Consider the following 27,033-nt stretch of genomic DNA (forward strand, 5'->3'; position numbering starts at 1 on the left):
AGGGAGTGGGCTTCGAGGGGTCTTTATTAAGTGATGCTTTAGTCTCAGTTTCTGCCACGGACTGGGCATGGGGGTCACCCCACCCCGCCCCAGGTTGTCCCAGACTGTCTTAGAGGAAGGAGGCAGGAAGCTCACTCTCCTCCAAGAATAGCCTGGGAAGCCAGGCTAGTGCTGAGGAAGGGGGCAGCAGAGCCAGGAACCCCGGCCCCCTGGCTAAGCTCCTGGCCGGCCCTAGGGTAAGGGGCTGAGGCTTCCTGGCCAGAGCCCCCCAAAGCGCCTGCGCCGGCCACTCTGCCCACTGCCCTGAGCTATTCATGATCTCGGCTTGTTCCCCTTGCCACTTGCCCAAGCTTGCCCCATGCTCAGCCCCACAGGGACAGCAGACCCCTGATGGGGCAGCTCTCAGGGGCTCTCCTTTTTGCTGCCCACCTCAATGCAGGCCTCCCCCAGGGAGGGGGCTGCTGGCCTCACACTGTACCCCCTTCTCTTCCAGGTACCATGGCCGTGGGGCTGTGGGTACAGGAACCCTGGCTGGCACGTGGGCCAGATGGCCACTGATGGCTGGGCTCACTGAGCTGGGCAGATGGAGACTGGAGACAGAAAGCACAAGTGGGGCAGCAGGAGGGGTCACGCCCTGGCCCCACTCCCAGGCCCTCTCCTTCCAGAGTCCCCAAGGCTCCAGAGCTGTCCCACCTGCATGGAGAGGACAACGGGAGGTCCTCGAAGGGAAGGGACTGCAGAGGACCACCCAGACGTCTTCTGGTACCCAGTTCTTCCCCTAGCGCCCACCGCCGTGTCTTGGGAGGAAGAGGGGCCCTTCTGTCCCTTCCCCTCAGAGGTCCACACACTGCTCCAATGAGACAGACTCCCATGCCAGCCACCTGCCCATAGGGACAGCAGCAGTGGGGGTGGGGGCACTGAGGCAGGAGGGCGGGCGGGAGGCCCACATGCCTCTCCTGCTCCAAGCACTTCCCTCACTCTCCTGATGTCATCTTCGCAACAGGGGGACCCGCCCTCCCAGGGGTTTAGGGGCCTTCCCTGCAGCTCCTGGGGCCCTCCCTGCGGCCTGCGTGCAGCTGGGCTTCCTTCCTGCGTGCGTGCTTCTGTGTGTGGTGGGGTGACTACAGGTGGTGGTCCTGGCTGCCAGGGAGGGCAGGAGAGATCTGGATGCAGCCCCACTGCAGGGCCTGGGGGGGTCCATCTCAACCAATCTCCTTCCACTGCTTGTAGAAGTCCAGAACATTCTTGATGTCCACACTGGCATGCGTAGCGGCCTGCAGGGCTGCCTGTGGAAGGGGGAGGGGGAGCTGTTGGGGGAGGGCCTGACTTCCTAAACTCTGGGACCCATTCTGAGGCTGGGGAAGGGATGGTGGAAGAAGGAAAAGCAACTATATGGAGTGGTCTAAGGAGGGAGGCTGCTTTGGCACCTCTCCCTGGTTCATCCCCGTCCCCCACTGCCTGGACTTACCTGCATGGGGCCTGAGAGCGCACTGGGGTTGTCCAGTGGAAAGCCTGTGACGATGGTCACCATGCCGCTTGGGTCCTCCTCGCCTGCCCCCTGGGCCAAAGTCAACTGTTTGCAGCTGTCCAGGATCTTATAGAGCGTCCTGGAAGGGAAGAGGAGGTAGGCCAACCCCCAGCATTAAGCACACCGTGGACACCAGGAACCCCAGGGCACAGGGGAAGCTGGGGACAGGGAGGGGACCAGGAGACAGAGCAGGAGAAACCAGGCAGCCAGGGGCAGTAGTTCTGGAAGCTGGTACTGGAGGATGTGTCCTGCAGGGGACTGGGCAAAGGTACTTGGAATGAGGACACCAAGCCCAAGCATCTCAGGGCCACAGGGGTTCTAGGGCTGCGGTCACTTCTCACTCCCTCTTCAGGGACACGTGCAGGAGGCCCCCGGTGGGCTAAGTGAGGCCCCAGGCTGGTCTGCTCTCTGCTGCAGCACTCCCTGGCCTGGGGAGTGCCTGCAGAGGAGCAAGGTAGGCAGCCTCTCTGAGGTTCTGGGAGCATGGGGCTCAAGTTTTACCAGGCATCTGCATCCTGCCTCTTCAGCTTATGCCGCTCAAAGCTCTTTCCTACTTCTTTCTGGCAGCGAATGTACCTGCAGAGGAGGAGGAGGCAGCAGAGTACAGGTGGGGGTTGGGGGTTGAGGAGGGCAGCACCTTACACAAAGCACCTCACTGTGGCCCAGGGGAGGGGGCCCCCGTCTTATGGGCAGGGTAGGGGCACCTCTCCCATCACAGCTCTCTTTGGAGCCATTTCAAAGGAGCTTCCTGGCCAGTGAGCCCAGCTCGCTTTTCCTCCTGATAACATCGTTCCTTTGGTTCCTCCAGGGGGAGGAGCTGGGGAGGGAGGAGTAGCAGATGCTTTTCAAGTCAGGGCTTCTGGAGACAAGGTCCGAACAAGCAGGCTTTGTGCAGCTTCCTGGCCAGCAGAGCAGATGCAGTGGGGGAGCAGGGGAAGGTGCCAGCTTCTCCCTCTTCTGCACCCACTGCCTGGTGCTCTTCCAGCCCCAACGCCCAGAAGGGAGGGCCTGTGCTGGCCTGAGCACCTACATGCTGCCACCTGCCAATCCCCAATGGCTGCAATGGGAGGAGAGCTGGCCTGGTGAAGGCACTCTCACCCTAGTATATTTGATCACTGGGCAGACCCAAACACAGGAAAATCTCCCACAAAGGAGCCTAGAGCTGGGGGATCTGCTCCCATCTCCCCGGTGATGCTGATCTGCCCAGAGTCAAAGAGACAGCTGGGCAATGCTCCCTCACAGGGCTCAGGCCCTCTAACTACTCTCCATCCACACCTGAGACCCTGGCCCATGATCAAGGCTCTGGACCTCCCCCTCCAGGCAGTACGCAGGGAGTGCAAGCCTGTGTCTGACCCACAGGGACCAAAGAACAAATAAGCATCTGTTGTCTAGGAGCGTGACACAGGGCTCAGGAGAGGCCCAGCCAGGCCCACACTCACCTGTTTCCTTTCTTAAACTCTGCCTCCAGGTATCGGATCCCATCCCGGGCCCCTGGGTGTTCCTTCTTCAGCAAATCCAGGCCATCAATCACTGGCAGACAAGGTGGGGGTGGGGAAGGACAAAAGAGGTGAGCTCCCGCTCCTGTGGCCTGAGGCTCCACAGGAAGCGGCTGAGCTCTATCTAGTACACACTGCAGGATCCTGCGGGGCTCCCCGCGCTCTTCCAGAGTATGACTGCCTGTGAACAACGTACCTGGCAATTTACCACGTGTGTTCACTTAGGTTTTCCTCTCCTGTTTCCTCCCATCTTGTGAGCTTAAACAGAGACTGTCACATGCATTGCACAGAGGAGGTGACTGAGCTTCACAAAGGTGGCAGCGACCAAGGCCACTGTGTGTAAACTGCCCCCCCCCCCCCCAACTAGGGCCTCTTGATCTCAAGCCTGAAGTCTCTTAGCCATACCCTTTCCCCCTACCTCTGCAGTAAGCCTACCTGTCCTTGGGATGATGACAATGAAGCGGCCGCTGGTGGCCAGCTGGCGGATGACCGGGAGGTGGTGGCAGAGGGCCTGGGTGTCCGGGACGAGGTAGGGAGACATTGCTGACTGGGCCTTGGGCTGCTGCAAGCTCCCTTCCAGCTGAGAGACCTCGAGCTGGGGACAGAGGGCAGAGTGGGCCCTGCAGCCGGGTGGGAAGCATGGAACCCAAGGGGGCTCTTGTGGGGCATCTCCTGCTGCCAAGGGGGACAGGGTGCTCCTTGTGCCAAGGGTCTTGGAGCAAAGGGAGATGAAAGAAGAGACAGCATTGAGGGCAGAAAGGGGCCCTCAAGGCTCAGATCGGAAATGAGCAGGAGAAGGTGGTCTGGGAGGTGATCTGGTTAAAACAAAGGTCGCCGTGGAGGGGTGAAATGGAACAGAGCTTGGCGGGGGGGGATGGGGCAGGGGAGGCAGAACAGACAGCAGGGAGCGGCTGGATGGGATGGTGGGCCTATGGGGTCTGGCCAATGCCCCGATCATGAACAGGAGCAGCTGGGCCCCAACCCACCTACCTGAAGTCGCAGCTGGGCCATGTCTCTCATCAGCCTGTTCCGACGGGCCTCTTCCTGAGCCTAGGAGGCGAAACACGTGCTAAACTTAGGACCAGGAGCTGGGCTGTACTCCCCTGCCCACTGATCAAGAGCTTGTTAACAGAGCATCATCCAGCAGGAATTCCCAAGGTCTGAAACAAGAAGCCTTCACACGAAGTCAGCTCTCTTGCTCCTAAGTGAAGGACAGGGAGGCTCTAGGGGGAAAAACCACTCCTCTGGCGGAGATCGACTTCTGGGACCCACACACCCAAGCTTTGGCCAGCCCAGGTGCCCACGTGAGGGAGCAGCCAGCTGTGCATGGTCCCCACAAAGGGCGGCGCCTGGCTACATATCAGGCTTCCATCTCTGCCCCTCTGCTCTATCTGACCCACTTGCCCTACAGGGCTGCTGTCCTCACACACCCCACCTTCTATCACCATCCACTTGCCAACTTCCTCCAAATCAGCATCTCCAGCCCAGACAGCCCCCTCTGTTCAAAACGTGCTGCCCCCCTTCTGGTGATCCCTGACTCAGGAAACCAGCTACTGTCTGCCCAGGGAGGAGGCTGAGCTGGCTGTGACTGTTCCCTCTCAGCTCCCAAAGTTACTGCTTCCCAGTCCTGCCAATTGCATCGCAACTGCATCGCTCACATACTTCTGCTCCCCTTTGTCTCTGTTGCCCACCCCCCCCACCGCCCGTCTCAGCTGCTTCCTCCCATCTCGACGATGACAACTTCCCCTTCCCTGGTCCCTGCCTCTATCCCAAGCCACTTTTCCTGCCTGCAACCAAAGCCATCTTGGAAATACCATCTGGTGTCCATCGTGGCCCTGACTAAAAGTCCTCTGATGGTTTTTTGCTGTCTTCTGGATGACACCCCAATTCCCTAACATGGTCTAAAGATGATGTTAAGAATGGAGACCTAAAGACCAGGGTGAGGGGAACACTGAAGGTTCTTTGATGAGCAAAGTGACATCCTCAGAGCAGTGCTTTACAACATTCACCTCAAATGTATAATCTCATCCTAACCATGAACACACGGGGCTAAGACATGTCTGGACAAAGCCAGGTTGAGCAACACCCTACAAATTAACTGCCCAGATACTCCTCAGAAGTGTCAAGGTCATGAAAGGAAAAGACTGAGGAACTATCACAGACCAAAGAGACACACAACCCAACACAATGTGGGAGCCTGGGAAAGAAAAGAGACATTAATGAGTGCCTTGATGGCTCAGTAGGTGAAGTCTTGGGGCACCTAGGTGGCTTAGGGGTTGAGTGTCTGTCTGCCTTTGTTTCAGGCTGTGATCTTGGGGTCCCAGGATCAAGCCTCACCTCAGGTTCCTTCCTCACCGGGGAATCTGGTTCTCCCTCTCCCCCCATCCCCTACTCATTATCTCTAATAAAGAAATAAAGTCTTTTTAAAAAATTAAAAAAATGTTAGTGGAAAATCTAGTGACATTTGAATAAAGTCCGTGGTTAATAGTACTGCAGCTTTCCTATTGTCTTCATTGTAACAATTACTACAGCTGTGCAAGATCCACCTATGCCCCTGCAGAGTCCTGCAGGACAGAACAGCCCTGTCCAAAATGCCTAGAATGTCCCCCTGGAGAAACATGGGTGCAGGAAGGAGAGTGAGGCACATGAGCAGAACCTGAGGCCATTTCTTCACAGGCCCCGTTGGGAGACTGGCAGGGACAGGGAGCACTCTCACTGCAGAAATCAAGTCCAGGGAATGGCCTTTTAGTCTGGAATTAGAATTGTGAAGCCCCTCTGCCAGGGGGAGTAGGCATCCCTCTGGATCCAGGAAGAGAGAGAACCACACCAACCTCAGGCTCTGCATCACTGGTCTACCAGCTCAGAGACGTGGGCCTCTGTGTTCCTCACAAGAAACCCAAGGGACCACAGGCAAGACAGGTCCCTCCCCAGGGCAGAAGCATCCTGGAGCAGGAGCAGTGGCCCCCGGCAGCCACCGGGCCTGTAGACCAACTGTGCCCCACAGCAGCTTAGAAGAGCTAGCCTGCCCAATCCCACAGCCCATTCCTCTTCGGTGGCTCTGTGCCCCTGTCTAGTGCAGGAGAGGGCAAGCACCCACTTCCCAGAGCTGTGCCCAAGGGTGAATAAGCTGTCATGGGCAAACCAGGTTTGGCATAGAGAGCTCTTGATACATGATGGCAGATGTCACTATGATGACAGCCATGCTGTTCCTAAGGGCTAAGCCCTTAGGATGGACATCTGCCTCTTGGCAGAATAAGGGCAGAATAGGGGCATCGGCAGGCGATGTCACCTTGGTGTCCAGTACCATGTGATGGGGGCTTTCAGGTCTCCCCTATCCCCTGGAAGAGTCTTAGAGTTTCAAACTAAAGGAAATACCTGCAAAAACTAACATTTTTAAAAGCTGTGTAATTTCCCCACGATTATCTTTGTAATTAGTGTTTTCCTCCACAAAACAACAAAAACCTTAATACGAAAGATTTGTTTTTTAACAAAATGCACTTGCTTTTAAGACTGCAAAGAAGGGCGTTTCTGGGGGAGCCTGTGCCCTTCCCACCCAAGCGAGATGTCTGCAGGAAGAGGGTGCTCAGGAAGGTGGGAAGGCCCGTGTCTGCTGGGAGGAGACTGGCTTCGGAAGCCCTGAGGCTTGCTGAGACAGTGTGGGCTGAGCTTCGGCGCCACACACCACCCGCCAAAATGTAGTGTCACCCAGCCCAATGCAGACAGCACACCCCGGGCCAGACAGGCCCCACCGCAGAATCTGGGCTACCTTGTTCGCTGCCTATGGTACAGATGGGTCTGGCATAGCGCACACTCTCAGTGTTTCGGGAGTGGACGTTGGGGAAGAGGGAACTCAAACACTTCCTACTCTTTGGGGCTCCTGGAGGTAGGAGGGGTCCTGCATGACATGCATGTAATACCCTGATCCTGCCACTCACTCTACCCTCAGTCTCCATCCCTAAAGAGGAAGGGCCGGGTGCACCTACCAAGCACGCCAGGTGCCCGAGATGCGCTGTCACTCTATGGTCACAACCACCCTGTGAAGCCAACTCTGCCAGTGCCACATAACTAGTACGGAAACAGACTTGGCAAGGTCAAGTAACCTGCTGAGCTAAGACAAGCAGGGGACAGAGATGGCCCTCAAGCCAGGCAGTCTGGACACAGGCCTGGTGCCATGCTGCCTCTACTCAAAGCACCGCTCAAGGCCCGTCCCCAAACCCCCACTCACCATGTTCTTCCATCAAGGGCCCTGGGTGTGGCAGTGAGCCCAGGGGGCAGGAGCGGAGCAGGGGGTGGGGGGCAGGACGACTCACCATACGGAACTGCGCCTGGGCCTGCTGCAGCACACCCTCCTGCTCAGACTGGGCGATGCTGACAAAGATGCCAGCCTCTGCGCTGAACTGCAGGATGCTGCCCTGCAGGTGGGCGATGAAGTGGCCAAAGCTGCGGATGCAGCAGATGCGCACGACTGACTGTGAGGGGACACAGGAGCCAGTCAGACCCACCCTGCCCACCGCACCACACCTGGCCCACGCGCACCTGGCCCACGCGCACTGCTGCCTCAGCAGCAGGGGCTCTTTGGAAAGGCCTTTGGTCTGTGAAGTGGAAGGGGGTGTTGAGACCCAGAGCCTCAGGTGGCCAGGAAAGGAGATTGCAGGCAGGACTGGCGAACCAGCAGGGCTGGGCACTAATGCCACCTCCCTCAGTCTCACGTGTAAAAACAAGGGAACTGAAATAGATCAACATTTCCAATCTATTCTTTTGGTTGGCAGAACAATTCTTCCCCACCAAACAAAAATCTTCTCTAGAACCCTAAAACATGAAACAAGCTAAATCCAAGGTCCTCTGGCTGGAGAGGAGCACACAAGAGACCTGTGTGCATGCTGGCGAGGGTGCTGGGAGGCCTGTGTGCTTGGCTTGCCCTGCCGTCCCCAGACAGCCTGAGCGCTGATGCAGACGCAAAGGGGACTTACCTAGGGGGTAGCACTTTCCCTTCCAGCTCTCTCTCTCTGACAGCTTCCTGTCCAGCTCACACCATGCTGGGCAGAGTGGGAAACAGCATGATAACAGCTCCCCATATCACCCGCTGCAGAAGGTGGACATTATGGAGGAAGGCCTATCCTACAACAAGGTGCCTACAGATGAGCATCCTGTGAGGAGGAGAGCAAAGGGCAACAGCCCCGGAGGGAAGCCCTCCAGCCCAGCCTTGGGACACACTGCCTGTCTGGTGCCTGCCTGCCACCTGCTCTGCTGTTGGGCCAGCCTAATGATGGAGCCTGTGGCATCAGAAATACCATCCTCACCTCCTCTAAAGCGTTAAGCAGGGGCCGGTCTGTGTCAAAGTTGAAGCGTCTATGGGCAGCCCGGAGGGGAGGCAGGTTACGAAGGGCCGTGTCCTCTGGGAGCAGCAGACTGGAGGGCAGGTCAGGCAGTTCACAACCTTCAAGTAGGTCCTGGACCTCGGGACACAGGGCCAGGCCTGGGGAGAAGACAGGTGAGACCACCTGTCCTGTGGGAGCCCCCAGAGAGACAGAGCCCTTTCCTTTGGAGAACAGGGAGCTGAACACACAGGGAGGGCCATCCCACACGGCTCAAGAAGGACACCAGGAGAGCTCTGGAGAAGGACATGCACACCTCTCAGGTATGGCCAGAGGTGGGGAAAGGTGGGCACGTTCAGCTGTAGGTGGCAGGAGGGGTGAGCTCTGGAGGCCGAGGTGGATGCTCAGTGCCTGAGGCTGGCTCCCAGGCTCCCCTCACCCCACTTCTGCCCGCCCCACTGCCCTCCCCAGGGAGCACACTCCCTGGCCAGCCAGGCCACCTGCCCACAGTGGGGCAGTGTTGGAGGAAACCAGAGACACAGAAACCACAATGGCTGCTGTGTGTCAGGGTAGCTGGGCAGTGAGTCCCATTAACCTCCTTCCCCCTAGGCTGGGTTATAGAGGAGGGGGATGGGCTTCATGGGGCCACTGAGGGAGAGGGGAAGCAGGGGCAGTGCTGCAGACTCACTCACCAGACTCTTGGAGCTCACCAGCAGCTGGCAACAGGTTCAGCAACACAGACAGGCGATTCCACAGACTTTGAGAGCTCTGTGGAGAGGGGACACCTTCAGTATGGCGGGGAACAAGTAAAGCATGACACCTGAGGGGTGGGGGATGTCTATGGCCACAGGCCTAGAGGAATCAGAGAGAAAAACTAACAAAAGAGGCAAAGGGGGTGCTCACAGGAGACCTGGAAAAATGGGAGCCGGTCCCCTGAGGCATGAAGGGGGCTCATAGGCCCAGCTGCACTGTGTCACCAGCAGCAGGATAATGGGAGAAGCTATGAGGCCAAAGGAAGGACACTCTGAATCTTGAGAGTAGGAAAAACTAGAGCGCTGGAGACAGCTTCCCCCCACCATTCAGCATACAAGTACCCATCCTGGGACATCTGTGTGGGGCTGTGACCCCACTTCCTCTGACTAAGGATAGTGAGTTACCAGCTGCTGGCACACATCACACACTCAAGGGTGTCCCTGGCCTTAACCCCAACTCTCATCTGAGAAAGAGGGTGACCAGAAGGGAGGGGTCTTCACAGCATAGCTCTGTGCTCCTGGGATGAAGCGACACCGAATAAAAACTGAAGAGCCCTCAAGACAGACTGAACCAGGGGAAGAGAAGCCCCCACCCCCACCAGCCTCTGTAGCGCCAGCCTGACACCGCATCCTCCATTGCTCTCCTGCCCCAACACCTCAGCCTTGTCTGGAGATCAAGCTGCCCTGGACTCTGTCTCCCTGGCGCCAGTGCCCCCTCTTCCTTCTGGACTCTGGGATCAGGATGGAGGCTGGCCCTCACACATACGCCTTCATCAGTCCCACTCCTCACGTTAGGCATTATGCCCGGTGTGCAGGACACAAAGTGGAATAAGCAGCTCTTGCTTTCCTGGTCCACAGAATGTGTACCCCAGGCCAGGCCACAGGCTCCTGGAGTGCAGAGATCACATCTAATCCTTTCCCTGTAAAAAGCATAAGGGCCCACCCAAAGCAGGTGCCTGACAATAACTTGTCGGGATGGAGCCACCTGTTGGGCCTCCCAGCACCCCCAAGGCTGTGTCCCCCAACACCCAGAGCCGCACCTGTGCACACACAACGATGAGGTCAGGGTTGGCCCGCAGCCAGTCCAGGAAGACCTTCACGGCAGGAAGCAGGCCTTCGGCTGCCAGGACTTGCAGCTTCTCCTGGACACTGCGCTCATTCCGACAGGAGTGCCCACTAGATTCACTGCCCTCCGACTCGGAGCCCTCCTCGGAGGCTGGGAGTGGGAGACAGAGCTGGGATGAACAGCAGGCACGTGGCATTGGGCTTCGGCCCCAAGCTGGAGGGCACAATCGCCCTGCCTGCACTCTGGAGCAGAGTTCTGAGGTGAAAGATGGGGAACTCATTAAATACCCCTGCCTAATCTTTCTACGCCAGTTAACCGGTTCCTTTCAAGCCAAGAGACTGGTGCCTTTTAAAATAAAATTCTTGGGGATCCCTGGGTGGCTCAGTGGTTTGGCACCTGCCTTCGGCCCAACGCGTGATCATGGAGTCCTGGGATCGAGTCCCACATCAGGCTCCCTGCACGGAGCCTGCTTCTCCCTCTGCCGGTGTCTCTGCCTCTCCCTCTCTCTCATGAATAAATAAATAAAATCTTAAAAAAAATAATAATAAAATAAAATACAATTCTTTCTGGGGTGCCTGGGTAGCTCAATCAGCTGAGCATCCAACTCTTGATCTCAACTCAGGTCTTGATCTCAGGGTCATGAGTTCAAGCCCTGCGCTGGGCTCCATGCTGGGCATGGAGGCTACTAAAAAATAAAAAAATAAAACAATATGGTTCTTTCTGATTCAAGCTAACTTGTGAGGGTGGCCTACAGCTATTCTCAACCGGTGTTTATAAAGGCCCTACTCTGTGCTAGAAGGCAGGGCAGACAATCAGAAGGGAGCTGCTGGGGAGGGAGAAAAAGCATACAGAAATAAAAAAACCACCCCTGGGATATCTGGGTGGCTTACTCTGTTAAGTGTCTGACTCTTGGTTTTGGCTCAGGTCATGATCTCAAGGTAGTGAGATCAAACCCCATGTTGAGCTCCATGCTCAGCAAGGAGAGGGCTTGGGATTCTCTCTCCCTCTCCCTCCCTCTCTGCTCCTCCCTCAACTCCTGCACACTCCCTCTCTCTCTCTCAAATAAATACATTAAACCTAAAAAACGAAACAAAAAAAAAAAGACAACCTCAACTCCTAGCTTTTCAACCTAGCAGGTCAAATATGGAGCCACTCTACCTCTGCACACTGGCTTCCTGGCTTCTTTTATCCCATCAGTGCTTTTGTCCCACCCAGTACAGGCACGGTGTTAGGTACTGAGGATCCAAGGAAAGACCAAAAACAAGACTATCCTGCCCCCCACGGGCTCACACAGACAAGCCAATAGACAACTTCCCCTGAGTGGGAAAGGCCTCGAAGCTGTGGAGGGGGCAGAGGCTACAAGAGCCCCCCCAAAAGAAATCTAACCTTGGAAAAATCCCAGACCACGTGATTTTAAAGAGAAAACCAAAGGACAAGAAGAACTAGCCACGCGACAGGCTGGTGGCAAGGGGCATTTAGAAAAGGGATGAGAACTCTTCCTCCACAAGACTGCCGTGAAAGTTCAACAATACCCGGAAACAGTCCAGCCCAGCGCTCAGCAGAGAACAGGCTTGGCTGCTGTTAACCTGTGCAGGAAAGATCCTCAAGAGAGAGGTCCCGCTTTTGCCCATCTGTCCTAGTGGGTGCCAGTCCCTTTAGTGTCCCAGAGCCCTGGTGAGATAAGGGACAGTGGCAGTGGTTGTGTTGGGACAGAAGCCCCATGCCTTCGGGGCAGGGTAGGATGTGAAAAGGGGAAGAACACGGGCAGGAATGGGGAAACCCAGACCACATGGAAAGCAGTGAGGGTGGACATGGAAGCACTTGAAGAGACAGGAAAGCCACCTCTCGGGTGATGGCAGGGAACTACGGACTAGAGTGGGACGAAGAGAAGCCCAGATACCTGGTTCCGAAGGCTTGTCTGCATCTCCATTGACACATGACCTGCGGTTGGCTACAGTGTGGGGCTCAGTGGAAGGCTGGAGGAGCAGATTGCTGAAGGTGGGCGCCAGTCGGAAGCAGCGCTTGGTCTGGAACATCTGCGTGGACATGGCCTGGAGATTGCTGGCAATGCTCGCCTCACTGGGGCCCAGTGGGCCATTGAGAGACTCGGGAGCCTCTGACCTGGGCCGAGGGGGCTCCAGGGCCGGGGACCGAGTACCCTCCTCATCCTCAATGTCTTCCAGGTCTGACCGGGACTCTTGGCTGTTCATTTCTGAGTCTGTCTCAGCATCAAAGGCTGTTCCCCCACCTTCGAGACTCTTGTCGGAGCCACTGTCTGAGCCCTCACTAGCCCTGGCTGAATCATGGCTCGAGTCTGATTCAAAGCCTTCACTCAGGTCACTGTCATCTCCAGCTTTGGGTGGGTGGCGGCGGCGGCGGAGGCAGGAGAGGCGAGAGAACTTCCGGCTCTTTCTGACCTCAGTCGCTTGAGTTGCTGCAGAAGGGGGCTCAGGGCCTGGTGCCTCCTCCTTCTCCAAGGGCTCATCTGTGCAAAGAGAACAGTCAGGTGGGACCTAGGGACAACCTGGAGCCCAGAAGCTGGAAGCTGCTCTTCAACACCACCCCAGCCACACCTGTACTCCCCTTCCTCAAACACCAGGCCCCAGGCTGACCTTGCCACAGTCGCATCCCCCCATGCCTGCACCTGTGCCATCGCTCTGGAACGCCGGCACGGGATTCTCACCCTCCTCCAGCTCAGCCTGCAGCCGTATATTGACATGGTTGACGAGGTGGGAGAAGAGGGCCAGGGTAAATGCAATGGCTGCACTGTACTGTTTGGACCCTAAAGCCAGGAAAGCCAGGTGTTAGGGTCCCAGGGCTCAGAGGAGCAGCAGGTGCCGTTAGCTCCAGCCCCATCTCACATGTTTTCCCCTCTTCAAGAACCCACCTACTTCTCAAAGCTTCTTCTAAGTAAAAAGACTTTTCAGGTCTCTGCACAGTTATCTTGTCATCTACAATGTGCCAGCTCACTCTGCATGTCCTCAGGTGAGCATACCCTCTTGTCCCATGCCATCCTCCCTGGTTCTGATGCCTCCACACAGGCTCTTCCTCACAGCTCCAGCACTCACACATCCAGCCCGGCCTCTCCCTCCCTCCTGACCTTGCACACATGTGCCTCTGCCATAGAGGTCTGCAGCACTGCCTAACTACCCGCAACAGCAAAATGTGAATTCTGTGTAGATCATCAGCTAACTATCCTGATGCCCCTGTCTGCCTGGGTTGTGGCCAACATGGATCTGCTGCAGGCGGGGGGGAGGCGCGGAGATATGTTGTTGCCTTTGTTCATTCATCAGGAGCCCAGCAGTGACACAGATGGTGTAAGCACTTTTTGTGGGAGGAAGTTCACAAAGGAAGGGCTGCAGGAAGGGAAGTGAGGAACCCAGAATCCTGGGACAGGAAGCAGGGCACAGGGAGTTACCTGCTCTCTTCAAGCTATGCACACCCATGAGACAAATGATGATCATCTGAAAGATGAGGAGGTCTGGAAGGAAGGCATAGCCACTTTCATAGTCCTCTTCACCCTCACTGGCCAGGCTGAGGCTGGGTGAGGATGGCAGGTAGAAGAGGCAGAGATTGAAGTCCTCCAGGACTGACTGGCAGAGTGAGGTCAGCTCTGAGTCCACCGGGCTGCAGAAGGGCAGGAGTGACAAGGAGGTGAGTGATGCCACCTGCGGCAGGCACAAGGAGCCAGGGACACTTCAGAGAAAGCCACCCTGGACAGGGTTCGCAGGATGCAGGGCAAGGGCCTGCCCTCTTCCACTTACCTGCTCCTGGGCTGCAGGAGGCTTTGAAGGTACATGAAGTTTACCAGCAACCTCTTGATGTCTTTACAGCTGGAAGGAGAGGAACCCAAGGTAAATGGCAAATGGCTCCAGAGTCCCTTGGGTCCTAGCGCCCCAGTTGCAGAGCCCTCTCAGCCCCATAGGCCCTACTCACCGCTTCTTGCTGGGAGAAAGTTTCCGAGTCTCACACTTCTTCAGCTGGTGGTACATTTTGGCTGCCTTGTCATACAGCCGCTTGAGATTCCCATAGGCCCCCTCGAAGGACACTTCCGACTGGATGCTGAAAGAAACACAGCAGTAAGCTACAGAGCAGGGATGGCGCTCTGCTGGAGCTTTAGGGAACAATGCTTCTAGCAAATGTATGCTGCCCCAGCTTTGCTTCCATGTACAGACTCAGAGTGAAGGCCATCTTTCCTGATAAAACACACAGACACAACTTCCAGATAAACACAGGAAAAACTGGGGATCCTTGGGTGGCTCAGCGGTTTGGCGCCTGCCTTTGGCCCAGGGAGCAATCCTGGAGTCCCGGGATTGAGTCCCATGTCAGGCTCCCGGCATGGAGCCTGCTTCTCCCTCCTTCCGTGTCTCTGCCTCTCTATCATAAATAAATAAACAAACACATAAATAAAAATATAAATCTTTTAAAAAAAAAAAACAGGAAAAATGATGCCTTTGCTTCCTTAGTACCTATGGTTCGATAATTGCTCTTACTCTGTTACGCACTTAAGTTAGGCACCACCCCTGAAATACAGTAGGCTATCTTTGTCCTAAAGCAGTTAACAAGTAGCATTTAACAAGGGGACCACATATGAGGTTATTTACACACAATTTCAGTCACCCACATGACACTCCCTTGAATACCGTGTGTGCAGAGAGCCTCACTGAGTGCCAGGCACTGCACCCTGAGACTATCCTCACATTCAGACGAGGAAGAGGAGCTTGGAAGAGCAGGAATCCTGCCCAGGCCCCACAGCTAATGCACGCTAGAGCAGGGTCCAAGCCAGCCTGCCTTGCTGCAGCCTATGATGTCAACAGTATATATTGTACTGTTTGTAATGTCTTTTCTGGAAAAAACTCTTTTCATTACAAAACGCAAAATACATTAGAAAAAAAAAAACACGTTTATAGTGACTGATAGCTAGAAATTCTTTGACGCTCCTTCCATTCAGAAGTGGGTTCTATGTCTCCTCTTATATCAGGGACCATGGGGAAAGGACTATATGCAGTGCAACTGCTCTGACCAACAGAATATTGTAGAAGGGGCTCTGCCAATCTCTAGGCCCAGGCCTTAAGAGACTGGCAGATTCTATTTACAAATCTCTTAGGTCATTATCCACTGTCGGGAGCACTGAGCCACCATGTAAGCAATCCATGTCTCTCAAGAAAAGGAGACCACGTGGAGTGGGAGGGGGTCCAAATGAGCCTTGCTCCAGATATACCAACCCTCCAGGGCACTGGAACCAGTGACTGATTCTAGATATGGCCCCTGGGGGAACTGAACCGCCCAAATGAGTCGTACTCAAATGCCTAACCAACGAACATGAGGAACATGAGATGTGAATGCGTTAGCACAGCGGGGCAGGACCTCAGCAGGTACCTCCAAACCTGAATATGCTGAGCCCTCTTTGGAAGTGACCTAAATCATGGTCATGAGTGTGATGAGGGACCAAGGACCAGTAAGGGGGGATTCCCTGGAAGGCATGAGAGGAATGGAGAAGAGGCAACGGAAGCCTGTGAATCTGGTAACCATATTGAAGAATGGAAACGGCAGCATCAGGAGCCAGTCTGTACCAATGCAGGGGACAGACACCGCAAGAGCAAAACACTGTGCCGATTCAAGGGAAAAGGTTTACTGGACCAGGTGAACCACAGATCACGGCACATGGAATTACAAGGCAGAATCTTACTTTACACTTTAGCATGTGACCACTAAAGTTATGAAGACCAGTTTACTCCCTCTACTTTTTGTTTTTCTTTTTTTAAGATTTATTTATTTATTCATGAGAGAGACAGACTGAGAGAGAGGCAGAAACACAGGCAGAGAGAGAAGCAGGCTCCTCGCAGGGAGCCCGATGCAGGACTCGAACCTGGATCCCGGGATTACGACCTGAGCCAAAGGCAGGCGCCCAACCGCTGAGCCACCCAGGCGTCCCCACTCCCTCTGCTTTGAAGCCTAATTCACAGCATTGTCTTCTGCAAATGTCTAGCTTCTCGTGGAGCCATCCGCCTCTATGAGGTGGCAGCTGCTGGGGCCTAGGCAGCTCATTTCCAACTATAACCTAATCAGTGGTTCCCAGCCTGCCTAACAGGCACACGTGCACTTGGTGACCTAAGCCCAGTCAGCTTCAGCTGTCCTGAAACCGAGGTTTCTCATTCTGAGCAGAGTGTCAGCACCAGGGAAGCAGGGAGCCACCTTGCAGTTCAGCTGGTCCTCCCACACCATCACCATGGTCACCTTGAGACACTGAGACTCAACAGTTCTGCAGTTCTGGTTTAGCCGCTGCCTTGATAAGATTTTATCAACTCCATCACATTTATTTCCTTCTTCAAGATGGCAATCCTTTACTTTACATAAGACAATGGGCAGCCAGTTGGCGGCCAGAGTGCCTACCAATTCAGGTGGATCTTTAACAAGCAGCAGGGCTGCATCAGGGTGCCCCTAACAGGAGGGACCCCTCACTCTTGGCCTCCTTGTTTCAGCCTGGAGCCGAGGAAAGGGACAGGAAAGAAAAAACGAAGCAGGAGCCCCACGGACGCAAAAGCTGGCTGGGAAAAGAGCCGGAAGACACTCACCAGCGCAGGTAACAGTACATGGCTTCCACGTTGTAGTACTTGCTGCCTGCAAGGGTGCCCAGCTGGTTAAAGGGCATTCCTGGAGGGAGAGAGGTCATGCAGCGTGCAGCCACAGTACTAATCCAAAGCTGCCACGAGCAACCCCTGCTAAGCACTAGGACATTTGTGGGGAGAACAGCCAGGTCTGCAGCTGACGCTTGTGTTTCCAGCAATGAGCACTGTAACCCTATTTTCCCAGGAAACTGACTACAGACTCACTTCTTATCAGCGGATTCCACCCTGGCCTGCCAGGGAATTTAGCACCAATGGGTGCCATTCCTTCAATGGCAGCTGGGGCTCTTCTCTGTCAGAATGCCATGGAGCCATCTCCTCTATCTCAGCAAGGCTTCTCAGCCCTGAGCTCTCCTGCTAGGAGCTAACCTAACCCCCAACTCTCCCTGTGATGGCGCCTCATCTGTTCTCCCACTCTGCCTCCTGTGCAGAGAACTGAAGGATAATTTCCTCTTTCTACAGAGACCCCAGGGACAGGGGAGCTGCCTTCTCTTCTTTCCCCTCTGCCTCCCTCCTTCTTACATCAAGACTCTGCATTTGTTTTGAGCGTGTGTTCCAAAGGGGTACGCACAACCACGGGACTGAGCATGGGAGGATCCAGGGAAGCCAGTGCAGTCTGCTTGCCCTCTTAACGTTGTCTTCCTCCTGGAAAAAGCTGCTGTGTAGGGAGTCCCGAGCAGGGGTGCCACTTACCGATCTGGGGAGCTACAGACAGGGCTTGGTAGTAAAATCTCTCAGCTAGCAGCTCAGTGTCTACGCCAGCTAATTCATTCTGATATCGTGCTGCAGGAGAGGAGAGAGGAAGCTTGATGATGTCGTGTTTCAGAAAAGCCTCCCCTCATCTGGGAGTCCACCAGGTGGAGTTGTAGCAAGAGTCTGGGAAGATACCTAAGCTAGGAGGTACACTGCTTGGGCCTCTGGCACAATCTTAACTCTGAATGACTATGGGAAAATTGTTCAACTCTCTCTTCCTTGCTGGCAGCTTCAACATGTGAAGAATATTTAGTGTTTTGAAATAGGCTCCTACTTATCTCTTCCTAATGCAGGGGATCTGCAGCAAACTACTTGGGAAGACCTCTGGTATTGGGTTCTAGAATACAGCTGCTCGGCTCTGAAGTGAAGACATTACTGAGAACACCTGGTCAGTCTCACATGAAGCAGCTAGCTGTCTCTGTGCACACTGCTCAAGAGGGCACCGCAGGGGGCAGGGAGGGAAGGTGCCTCAGAAGACAGAAGGTGAGGCATCCACCAGCCTCAAAAGGACCAGGGGTGCTACCAGGACCAGACGTGCAAGGGCCAGCAGGCAAAAGAGGACTCCTCTATTCTGAGGAACGTTTGTCAGGCAGGAAGTCCTCCATGAGACCTAACTGCAAGTCCTCTAGAAGTCCATAAACAGAAAAGCAAATCCCAAAGGAGGAGAAAATCTTCGAAGTAAAATCTCCCTAATCCATTCTTGACACCAAGTTATCACCCAGACTTTCTCAAAGTTCATTTTCCTTCTTCCGTAGTCACTGGTCTTTCCTGGCTCATGGAGGAACAGTAAGGAGGGGACATCATTTGAGTGAGAGGAAAAGCTACAGAGGCCAAACTACTTCCTGCTCTCTCATCACATACCAGGTGGTACCAACAAGTGAAGCAGCTTACTGCTTGTCCTGGAGCCCAAACCAGAAAATGAAAGGTTCTGATCCTTACACAAATCCCCCAGGTACATGAGACATCGGTGGCAGGCCATCTGTGCCCAGTCCATCTCCTTCCCTGACGCAGACACTGGCTTCTTGCATCCTGAGAAAAATAGACAGAGAGACTCAGAAGCCCATTCCCCAGCCCCCTACCAATGGGGAAACACCTTTCCTAGGTGGAGAAAGGAGATCAGGAATCCATGGCTCATCCTGAAACACTGTGTTATGGGGCAGAAAAAAAAAAACACGCATCCAGGACACAAGTAGAGACAGAAGCTCACAGGTAACAGTCATTCACAGGAGAGAAAGGCACTGGAGGGGATGGGTGAAGGCGACTTAAAAGTGTGAATATGACTCCTATGGGTCATCATAGGAAGGCTTCTAGAAAGGAGGAAGAGGAGCTCAAGTGTCAGGACAGCCTTGGGTGCCTTACGTAGAAGCTCCCCACATAATGGTGAAATGTTTGGGTAGAGAGGGGAAACCTAGGATAGAATAGATAGATAGGAAGAATAGACTATGAATGAAGAGGCCAAGGTAGGTGCTCCTGGCTTCCACCTGGGAGAGGAGGCCTGCAGAGAAGGCTGCCTATGAGAATCCACCCATGAAGAAGACAGGTGAGCATGCCATGCCTGCTGAGGACCAGTGTGGCCAGAGACCAATGTGCTGAGCTCTCAGCTCTCCCTTCAACCAAGCAGCTTTGTAACCTCAGTTAAGAGAGCCTGAGCTCTTTGGGAGACAGCTTCCCCACATGTCAGGTACTGGTCTAAGTGTTGTTCTGTGTCAACTTAACAGATCCTCACAGCAACCCCATAGGGAGTCACTCTGACTACTCCCACCTGACTGTTAAGGAGAATGTCATGCAGCAGGTAAGTAGCACAGCCAGGACTTAAAAGGCAGACTGGCTCCAGAGCACATCCTCTTGTCCACACCACCTCACATCCACTGAGCTGGCTATGCGATTCCCATCCTGAAAAGCCCCTCGTAGTGTTTTTTATAAGTATGTCTTAGTTGGCTGGATGAGAAAATACCAATGAGGAGAAAAATTGAGTTTGGGGAACTGATTCTTTGAAATAAGGGTTCTTCACTTTTTTTGGGGGGGTACGGACCTCTCTGGCCATATGTATAAAGTCTAGGAGGGCAGTCTTTGGTCACATTGTTGGGGTTTTTTTTGTGTGTGTGTTTTTTTTAAGATTATTTACTTATTCATGAAAGACACAAAGAAACAGGCAAAAAAAAAAAAAAAAAAAAAAACAGGCAAAGACATAGGCAGAGGGAGAAGCAGCTTCCATGCTGGGAGCCTGATGCAAGACTTGATCCCAGGATCCTGGGGACCTGAGCCAAAGGCAGACACTCAACCACTGAGCCACCCAGGTGCCCCTGAAATGTTGTTTGTAAACAAAGTTTTGTAAATGCACCAAATGCAGTGCTGTGCTTCTCACCAGAGAACGCCTTCTGGTGGCACAGATACAAGCTCGGTCCCAGAGGTCTGGCAAGGGTGAGGGCTCAGATGAGGGAAGGGAAGGAGCATGAGGGGCCAGGGGCTCAGACAAGGAGGGAAGGAGGTCAACCACAGCCACTGGCACCTCAGGCAGCCACATGGAGACCAAAGCTATTGTGAAGGAATGTCCATAATCCCCAAAGATTTCTAAAACTTTCAATACTTGCAAAATAAACCAGGAAACCATCTCTGAAATTAAAAGAAACAATACTGGGGACACCCAGCTAGTTCAGTCAGGGGAGTGGGCAGCTCCTGATCTTGGGGTCTTGAGTTGCAGCCCCATGTTGAGCACAGAAATTATGTAAATAGGGACGTCTGGGTGGCTCAGTGGTTGAGCATCTGCTTTCAGCTCAGGGCGTGATCCTGGAGACCCGGGATTGAGTCCCGCATCGGGCTCCCTGCATGGAGCCTGCTTCTCCCCCTGCCTGTGTTTCTGCCTCTCTCCCTCTCTCATGAATAAATAAAATCTTAAAAAAAAAAAAAGAAAAGAAAAAAAGAAAGAAAGAAATTATGTAAATAAAAACTTAAAAGAAGAAAAAACAGTGCTAACCAAATTTAACTACAAGAAAACAAATGCTATTGATACCATTCTCTAGTGCCAGATCTGCTCTAGATCATTCCATCCCTCCCTCCAACTCCTCCTCAATCTACAGTCCCAACCAACAGATACTGTTCTTTCCTTCAGATCTTCACCCTACCTCATGTGCTTGTCTGGATAAACCCAAAGTCTATGGACCTTCCAGAGGTCTTGCTAGAATCCTCTCTGCCTGGCTAGGTCACAAGCTATATGAACCTGGAAGAAGGTGGTCAGCCTCCTTGCTCCTCAAGCCCACTTGCTCCTCAAACCCATCTTTCAGATTTCACTGACCTATGAGGGGATCAGTAACATGGGTCCAGTCGATGCAGCACTGAAGCTCCAGCTGGTAGTGGGACTGGATGTAGAGCAGCAGATGCTGGTAGAAGCCAATCCCAGCAACCAGGTGCGTCCTGTAGGCACATTCCAAGGTGCTCCGGCTGTGGATGTGCTGGGCATTGGGAAAGGAGAGCGCCTACTAAGCAGTAAGCTCAGAGGACGGTTACCCCACCCTAACACGGTTCCTCTCACGAGGAACTGAACTTCTGTTCTTGGCTCTGGAACTCCATCCACATCTCCTCTCACTCACGAGTTATCCACACAGCCTTAGACCCACCTCTCTGACCTGTTCCTCCCTCCTTGCTTCTCCTTGGCTCCTCTAACTCCAACCATACCCTGGTCTACTTTCCTATTTTCTTCCTTTCTTAGCTTCCCTCTTTAGATACATTTCTTCTCAAAATCAAGGACCTCAAAAAAAAAAAATTTTTTTTTTCAAGGACCTCCCCTTACCTTCTTATTCGTCTTGATAAGCTGAATAACTTCGTAGTACACCTTTCTCCACAGCAGCTCCTCAGCCTTTCTCCCATAGTCTACTGGGTGCAGGAACATAAGCTTGACGCAGAGCTCACGCAGCCTGAGGTACAGGGGAACACCAAAGACTCACCAGCCTTGATGGGGCAAGGAGGCATCTGCCAATACCCTGACCGACAAATTCCTATACTTCCCAGGAGAATCCAGGGTCAGTCTGCATAACCTGGGACAAACAACAGTCCTGGAAAGCAGGGGGAGCCCCAAAGGACAAAGGCAGGAGCAGTAAAAGCTTCAATAATCTTTTTTCTCTATACACTTCTCTCCTTATTCCTGCCTTTTAATCCCACTTTTCTTTCCTGTCATTACGTGGCATGGCCAGCTCCCCTAACTCCAATGCCATTCACATGGCACCAGTCTGTTAGATGCAGAAGCTGCAGAGAGAGCAAGGGGTCCCCATTTCATCTCTTAGGAAAGCCAGAGTTCACAGCCCATTATTGTACCATGAGTACAGGAGGTAAGAGAGAATATGTGTCTATATGCGACAGGGTTTGAAGGGTAGAGAAACTGTAAAGATCTGTGGTTTAGTCTCCAGCTTACTTGTTCCTCAGGCTAATGTTCTCTGGTTTAAACACTTCTTGATAAGCGGTTTTGTTGCAAAGGATGAGGTCGAGTCGATGCACAGCCTCCACCACAGCCCTGGAGGGAAATACAAGCAAACAGTCCCTGAGTCATGCATATGTTTAGGCCGGGGCAGGGGGGGGCAGTGGGGGAACAGGCACTGATCCCAGAGGAGAAGCTACAGAATTAGGGGCAGGGAACGGGAAGGCTACAGGCTGAGCCGCACAAGACAAGATGAACACAGTCTCCCTCCTGATGAAGGGCCCCCGACCCCAGGGGACATCTGATTGTCACTACTTGTGGCAGGGGTTTGAGGGGGTAAGGAGAATTGCTACTGGCATTTAGTGGGTGCTGCCAGACACCCCACAATACCCAGGACAGTCCACCACAATGAATAACCCGCCTCAGACGTCCACAGTGTCACGGCAGTGAAAGCTTATATAGAAGCTAGACTCTCTTAATGGAAAGAGCCTCCACCTTGATGCCAGAAAATCCACGCTTTGGCCCCCTGGTGTGTCTAAGTCTGTAACTTTGGGCAAATTATCTACGCTCTCCAAGCCTCAGTTGCCCCGTCCCTAAAAATGGGGCAGGAAGGGCAGCTGCCTCAGAGGATAGAACAGAAGAACTTCCATGTGGCCCTGGCATATGGCAGCCTTCAACAAATAACAGTGACATGAATTAATTACTGCACAAGGGCTTATGGTCTCTGGCATAAAGGAAAGGCATTCCTAGCATAAAGTCTACTTCTGAATTAGTGGAGTATGGGGGAAATAGGGCGGGGGGTGGGGGGAGAGGCAGGGGTGGTCCTGAGTTGTGTACAGCGTAGTCACAAGGTCTTCCGGATTCTTTGATATGAGAGGCTCTGGGTCCTGGGCAAAATATCTCACTTCCTTATGTCCCAGTTTTCCCATCTACAAAATAGGAGTAATAGGGACGCCTGGGTGGCTCAGCGGTTGGGCGCCTGCCTTTGGCCCAGGGCCTGATCCCAGAGACCTGGGAACAAGTCCCGCACTGGGCTCCCTGCATGGAGCCTGCTTCTCCCTCTGCCTGTGTCTCTGCCTCTCTCTCTCTGTCTTTCATGAATAAATAAATAAAATATTTAAAGAAAAAAAAATGGGAGTAATTATATCACCTATTTTGTAAGGATTAAATTAGCTAATACACAAAGCACTCATAAAGGTACCTGTACACGCGGAATATTCAAGTATTAGTCTCCATCTTTCTTGTCATAAGGCTAAGGGGGAGACTCCAGACACTAAAGAGAAAAAGCCAAGGAAACTACAACGGATGGCTAAGAAGTGCCAGAGGTATGTGTCATCTCCAGAAGGTAAAATCCAGAGGAAGACAGCAGCTGTGAGAACAGTAAGCTTAGACATATCTCTGCACACAAAAGCAACCAAAAGAAGGTGGGGGAGGAGGAGGCGAGGAGTGATGATTCTCAAAACAATCTGATTGTTGATTGAACAATCTGATTGTCTCAGAATACTGAGACATGGGGGGATCCCTGGGTGGCGCAGCGGTTCGGCGCCTGCCTTTGGCCCAGGGCGCAATCCTGGAGACCTGGGATCGAATCCCACATCGGGCTCCTGGTGCATGGAGCCTGCTTCTCCCTCTGCCTCTCTCTCTCTCTCTCTGACTCTCATAAATAAAAAAAAATTAAAAAAAAAAATTTAGAATACTGAGACATGGGCTCCTGGGTCAGGGAAAGTGGGCCATGGCAGGGAAAGTGGGCCTGCGGTGGCTCAGATGGTATACTGGCAAAAGCTGCCCGGATGGGGCAAAGTGACCACCAGCACCCAGATGAGGGGGTAGGATGGTAATCCAGGCCTTCTCACAGGCAATGCTGAGAGCTTAGCATTTCTCCAGATGCCTTCTAGGCTGCCTTTCAGCCAGCCTGACCCTCAATGCCAGGGCCGTCTGACAGCCATCAGTGATTTTACTCTATGCCAGCTTAGTTCCCCAGGGCAGGGCTTTTTAACTTCTGTACCGTGGACAGATCTCAGAAGTGTGTGCATACATCTCTATGGACTAGTTCTAGAGCTCTCCTTAGTTCTGAATCCAAAAAAGGTTAAAAACCATTACTCTAGGAAGTTCTTTTTTTCCCCCCCTAGGAAGTTCTAATTGCAAATTTTTTTTTTTTTAAGTAATCTTTACACCCAACGTGGGGCTTGAACTCATGACCCTGAGGTCAAGAGTTGCATGCTCTCCTGAGCCAGACAGGCACCCCAAAAAACATGTTTTTTTAAACAGTTAATCGGCCTAATTAATTGGTGTTTGTGGCCCTTCTAACACCCCTTCTACTGCTGCCTTTTCTTCTGAGGGGCTTAAAACATTTCAGAATCTCATTTCTGTAAGCGGATTGTGGGAATTTCCCAAATTTAATGAAGCTATTAGTAACAGTTTCATAGTCTAAAAACACATTTAGGGGATCCCTGGGTGGCTCAGCAGTTTGGCCTGCCTTCGGCCCAGGGCACGATCCTGGAGACCCGGGATCGAGTCCCACATTGGGTTCCCTGCATGGAGCCTGCCTCTCTCTCTCTGTCTCTCATGAATGAATAAATAAAATCTTTAAAATAAATAAATAAATAAAAATAAAAACACATTTATCGGGCAGCCCTGGTGGTTCAGCAGTTTAGCGCCTGCCTTTGGCCTGGGGCCTGATCCTGGAGACCCAGGATTGAGTCCCACGTCGGGTTCCCTGCATGGAGCCTGCGTCTCCCTCTGCCTGTCTCTGCACCCCCCCCCCCCATGAATAAATAAAGTCTTTAAAAAAATAATAATAATAAAAACAGATTTATCTTGGGCAGAGAAATCAGACCTTCCTTCCCCAGTTCCTTCCAACAATCACCACTGCTTTAATAAACAATAAAAATGGAGACCTGCTGTCTGCCCTACGTTTCTGCCTTGCTCAAAGCCAAGAACATACAGTCACAGGCAGAGGTACCCACATGCACACATGTAAGCCACACGTGCACACACATCACTTTAAGACCATCAGTCCCGTAAGGGTAGTGGGTTTAGAAAGAACTAGCCGTGAGAAGGATTAGAAGGACAACCAGGGCCATTATGAAAAGCTAGAGACAAGTACAAGACAGGGCCCACACTGACAGGCAGTCTTGACATTCGGCAGCGTGATGAGGCATACATGCCACTTACAGCTGACTTCTCAGGATCCCTGAGATGGCTTGGGGCAGCCTACAGTAGGCGCCCAGGGGCTGCTGGATTGGATCACTTTTCTATTTTTGGAAGAGCCTATACTCCCCTCTGCCTCTTATTTACAAAGGCCAAGCCGGCAGGATGCCTACTCTAGGGAGGAAAAGACAACATGCTCTTGACTCTTTCACTACCAAAATGGGGCACACTGCTCTGAGGGCTCTGTTCTACAGAGCCTGAGCTAAATGAAGAACTCAAAACCTACCAGTTACTGGAAAGCAGCAACCTCAGCTTGGTCTCATGCTTCACCCCCACTCTGCCCCACTTCCAGAGCCCACCGTCCAGGAGCCCCGCATAAAAAATCCTCCAACCCCGGTGAGAGAGCGCACAGGGGCCTCAAGATGAGGGGTGAAGACAGGACCTGCAGGACAGTGAGTGGTGCTGCGGAAACCAGAAACCAGGAATGGAAGCTGCCTGGCCAGGGAATGCAGTAGTCATGAGGCTGTGAGGAGGCAGGGCTCAAGAGCGGGAGTGTCCAGGTGCCCTGAAATAGGCGCCCATGACCTAGGGAACGCTCCGGGCTCAATGCCCTTCGTGGCCCTTCCAGGCCAACACGACTCGTCTTCAGCCTCTCTTTTCATTCAAATTCCCCACAACTGGAGCCAGAGAGACTTCAGAGCGTATCCAGCCGAAGCCTGACCCCTCCAGGATGCGGAGAGCGAGGCCCAAGGTCACATGGAGCGCTCGGCTCTCCGGGCTGTAATCCGGGGCGCTCCCCTCTGCGACCTGGAGGACTCGGAGCGCCTCTCCCTTCCAGGTTCTCCTTGCCGGCGACCGCATCCTCACCTCCGCGGCCTGCAGAGCTCGGGGCCCGCCTCAGGCTCCCGGCCAAGGCCCTCCTCCACGTGCGCCCCCCGCCGCCCGGCCGCCCTCCGCCCTCGGCCCTCGGCCCTCGGCCCCGGCCCGCCACCGCGCGGACCCCGCTCGCCGCCCGGCCGCGCCCTCGCGCTCCTACCGCACCCCGTCCCCGCCCGCCGCGGTCCCGCCCCCGCGGCGCCCACTTCCCCCGGCGGCCGCACGCACGCCCCGGCCACTCACCGGTAAAGCCGCTTGGTATGGAGGACCTTCGCCTCGGGCTCGCTGCTCTCCCCTGGGGGGGGGCCTTGGCTCATGGTGCCCGGGTCCGGGGCGGCTCCCGGTCACAGGCCCCCGCCACCCGCCGCTACCGCCACCACTGTCGTGTCCGGCCAGAGCCAGAGCCGCAGCCGCTGCCGGCCCTGCTCGGCCGCCATCGCTGTGAGGCGGCTGCCTGCGACAGCTCCTCCTCCGCCCGCCAAATCTCGCGATAGCAGCTGCCCAGCTGCGACTCGGTGGCCTGAAGGTTACCAAATCTCGCGAAGCTCGTTTTCCCTCCGGGAAGTTGCCAGAACTAACTCTGGGCAACGCAGCCTCCTTCCGGTTTTTCCACGTCCTTGCGAAAAACTTTATTGACAAAGCTGCCGTGGGACGGACAGTGGGGCTGAATCTGTGCTGGGTGGCTGCCGATGGGCCCAAAGCCCAGAGCGAGGCTTTTCCCTCTGTTCTGCAGTGGCAATTTGACCATCCTTCCGACCCTTCCCAGCCCCCCACTGGAGCCGCATCTCTTTCAGATGACTGCTGATTCCCCTTCTTCCTTTTCCCCATCACTTGAACAACGTGAATGTGCAGGTTTCCTTGGAAAAGGTGGGACGCAAGAGTAAGGCTCACCCTCGCAGGGCGCCGCGGCCCTGGGCTCCCGCGGCTGGACTTCACTTGGTGTCTCTGGTCAGCCCAGCAAAATTCATGGAACACCTGCTGCCCCCTGGCCACATTCCAGGGCTCTGGAGATGCAGGGACCAGCAATCCAGACACTGTCCCGCCCTCACAAAGCTCAGGTGGC

General features: G+C 53.9%; 1 protein-coding gene across 5 annotated transcripts; it reads right to left on the minus strand.

Annotated features, from left to right (window-relative positions):
* Window positions 1–6: 6 nt before the first annotated feature.
* Window positions 7–26,572, minus strand: SMG5 (SMG5 nonsense mediated mRNA decay factor). Of its 5 annotated transcripts, none has more exons than XM_025997302.2 (22): window positions 26,214–26,572; window positions 21,942–22,040; window positions 21,324–21,447; window positions 20,829–20,985; window positions 18,476–18,565; window positions 17,477–17,566; window positions 16,733–16,811; window positions 14,094–14,219; window positions 13,922–13,990; window positions 13,576–13,784; window positions 12,802–12,939; window positions 12,058–12,642; window positions 10,132–10,307; window positions 9,032–9,107; window positions 8,325–8,500; window positions 7,335–7,493; window positions 4,015–4,074; window positions 3,460–3,619; window positions 2,968–3,058; window positions 2,030–2,104; window positions 1,469–1,607; window positions 7–1,286 (listed from the first exon to the last, which is right to left on the minus strand). In XM_025997302.2, the coding sequence occupies exons 1-22, from the start codon at window positions 26,285–26,287 to the stop codon at window positions 1,203–1,205; spliced, it is 3,036 nt and encodes a 1,011-aa protein (XP_025853087.1). In that variant the 5' UTR covers window positions 26,288–26,572; the 3' UTR covers window positions 7–1,202. The 5 variants fall into 5 exon arrangements, with proteins under 5 accessions (XP_025853087.1, XP_025853086.1, XP_025853089.1 ...); XM_025997301.2 differs by lacking the exon at window positions 26,214–26,572 and adding an exon at window positions 25,537–25,981; XM_025997304.2 differs by lacking the exon at window positions 26,214–26,572 and adding an exon at window positions 25,381–25,981.
* Window positions 26,573–27,033: the final 461 nt, after the last annotated feature.

Source organism: Vulpes vulpes, chromosome 13, assembly GCF_048418805.1.
Source record: "Vulpes vulpes isolate BD-2025 chromosome 13, VulVul3, whole genome shotgun sequence".
In the NCBI taxonomy this organism is placed as follows: domain Eukaryota; kingdom Metazoa; phylum Chordata; class Mammalia; order Carnivora; family Canidae; genus Vulpes; species Vulpes vulpes.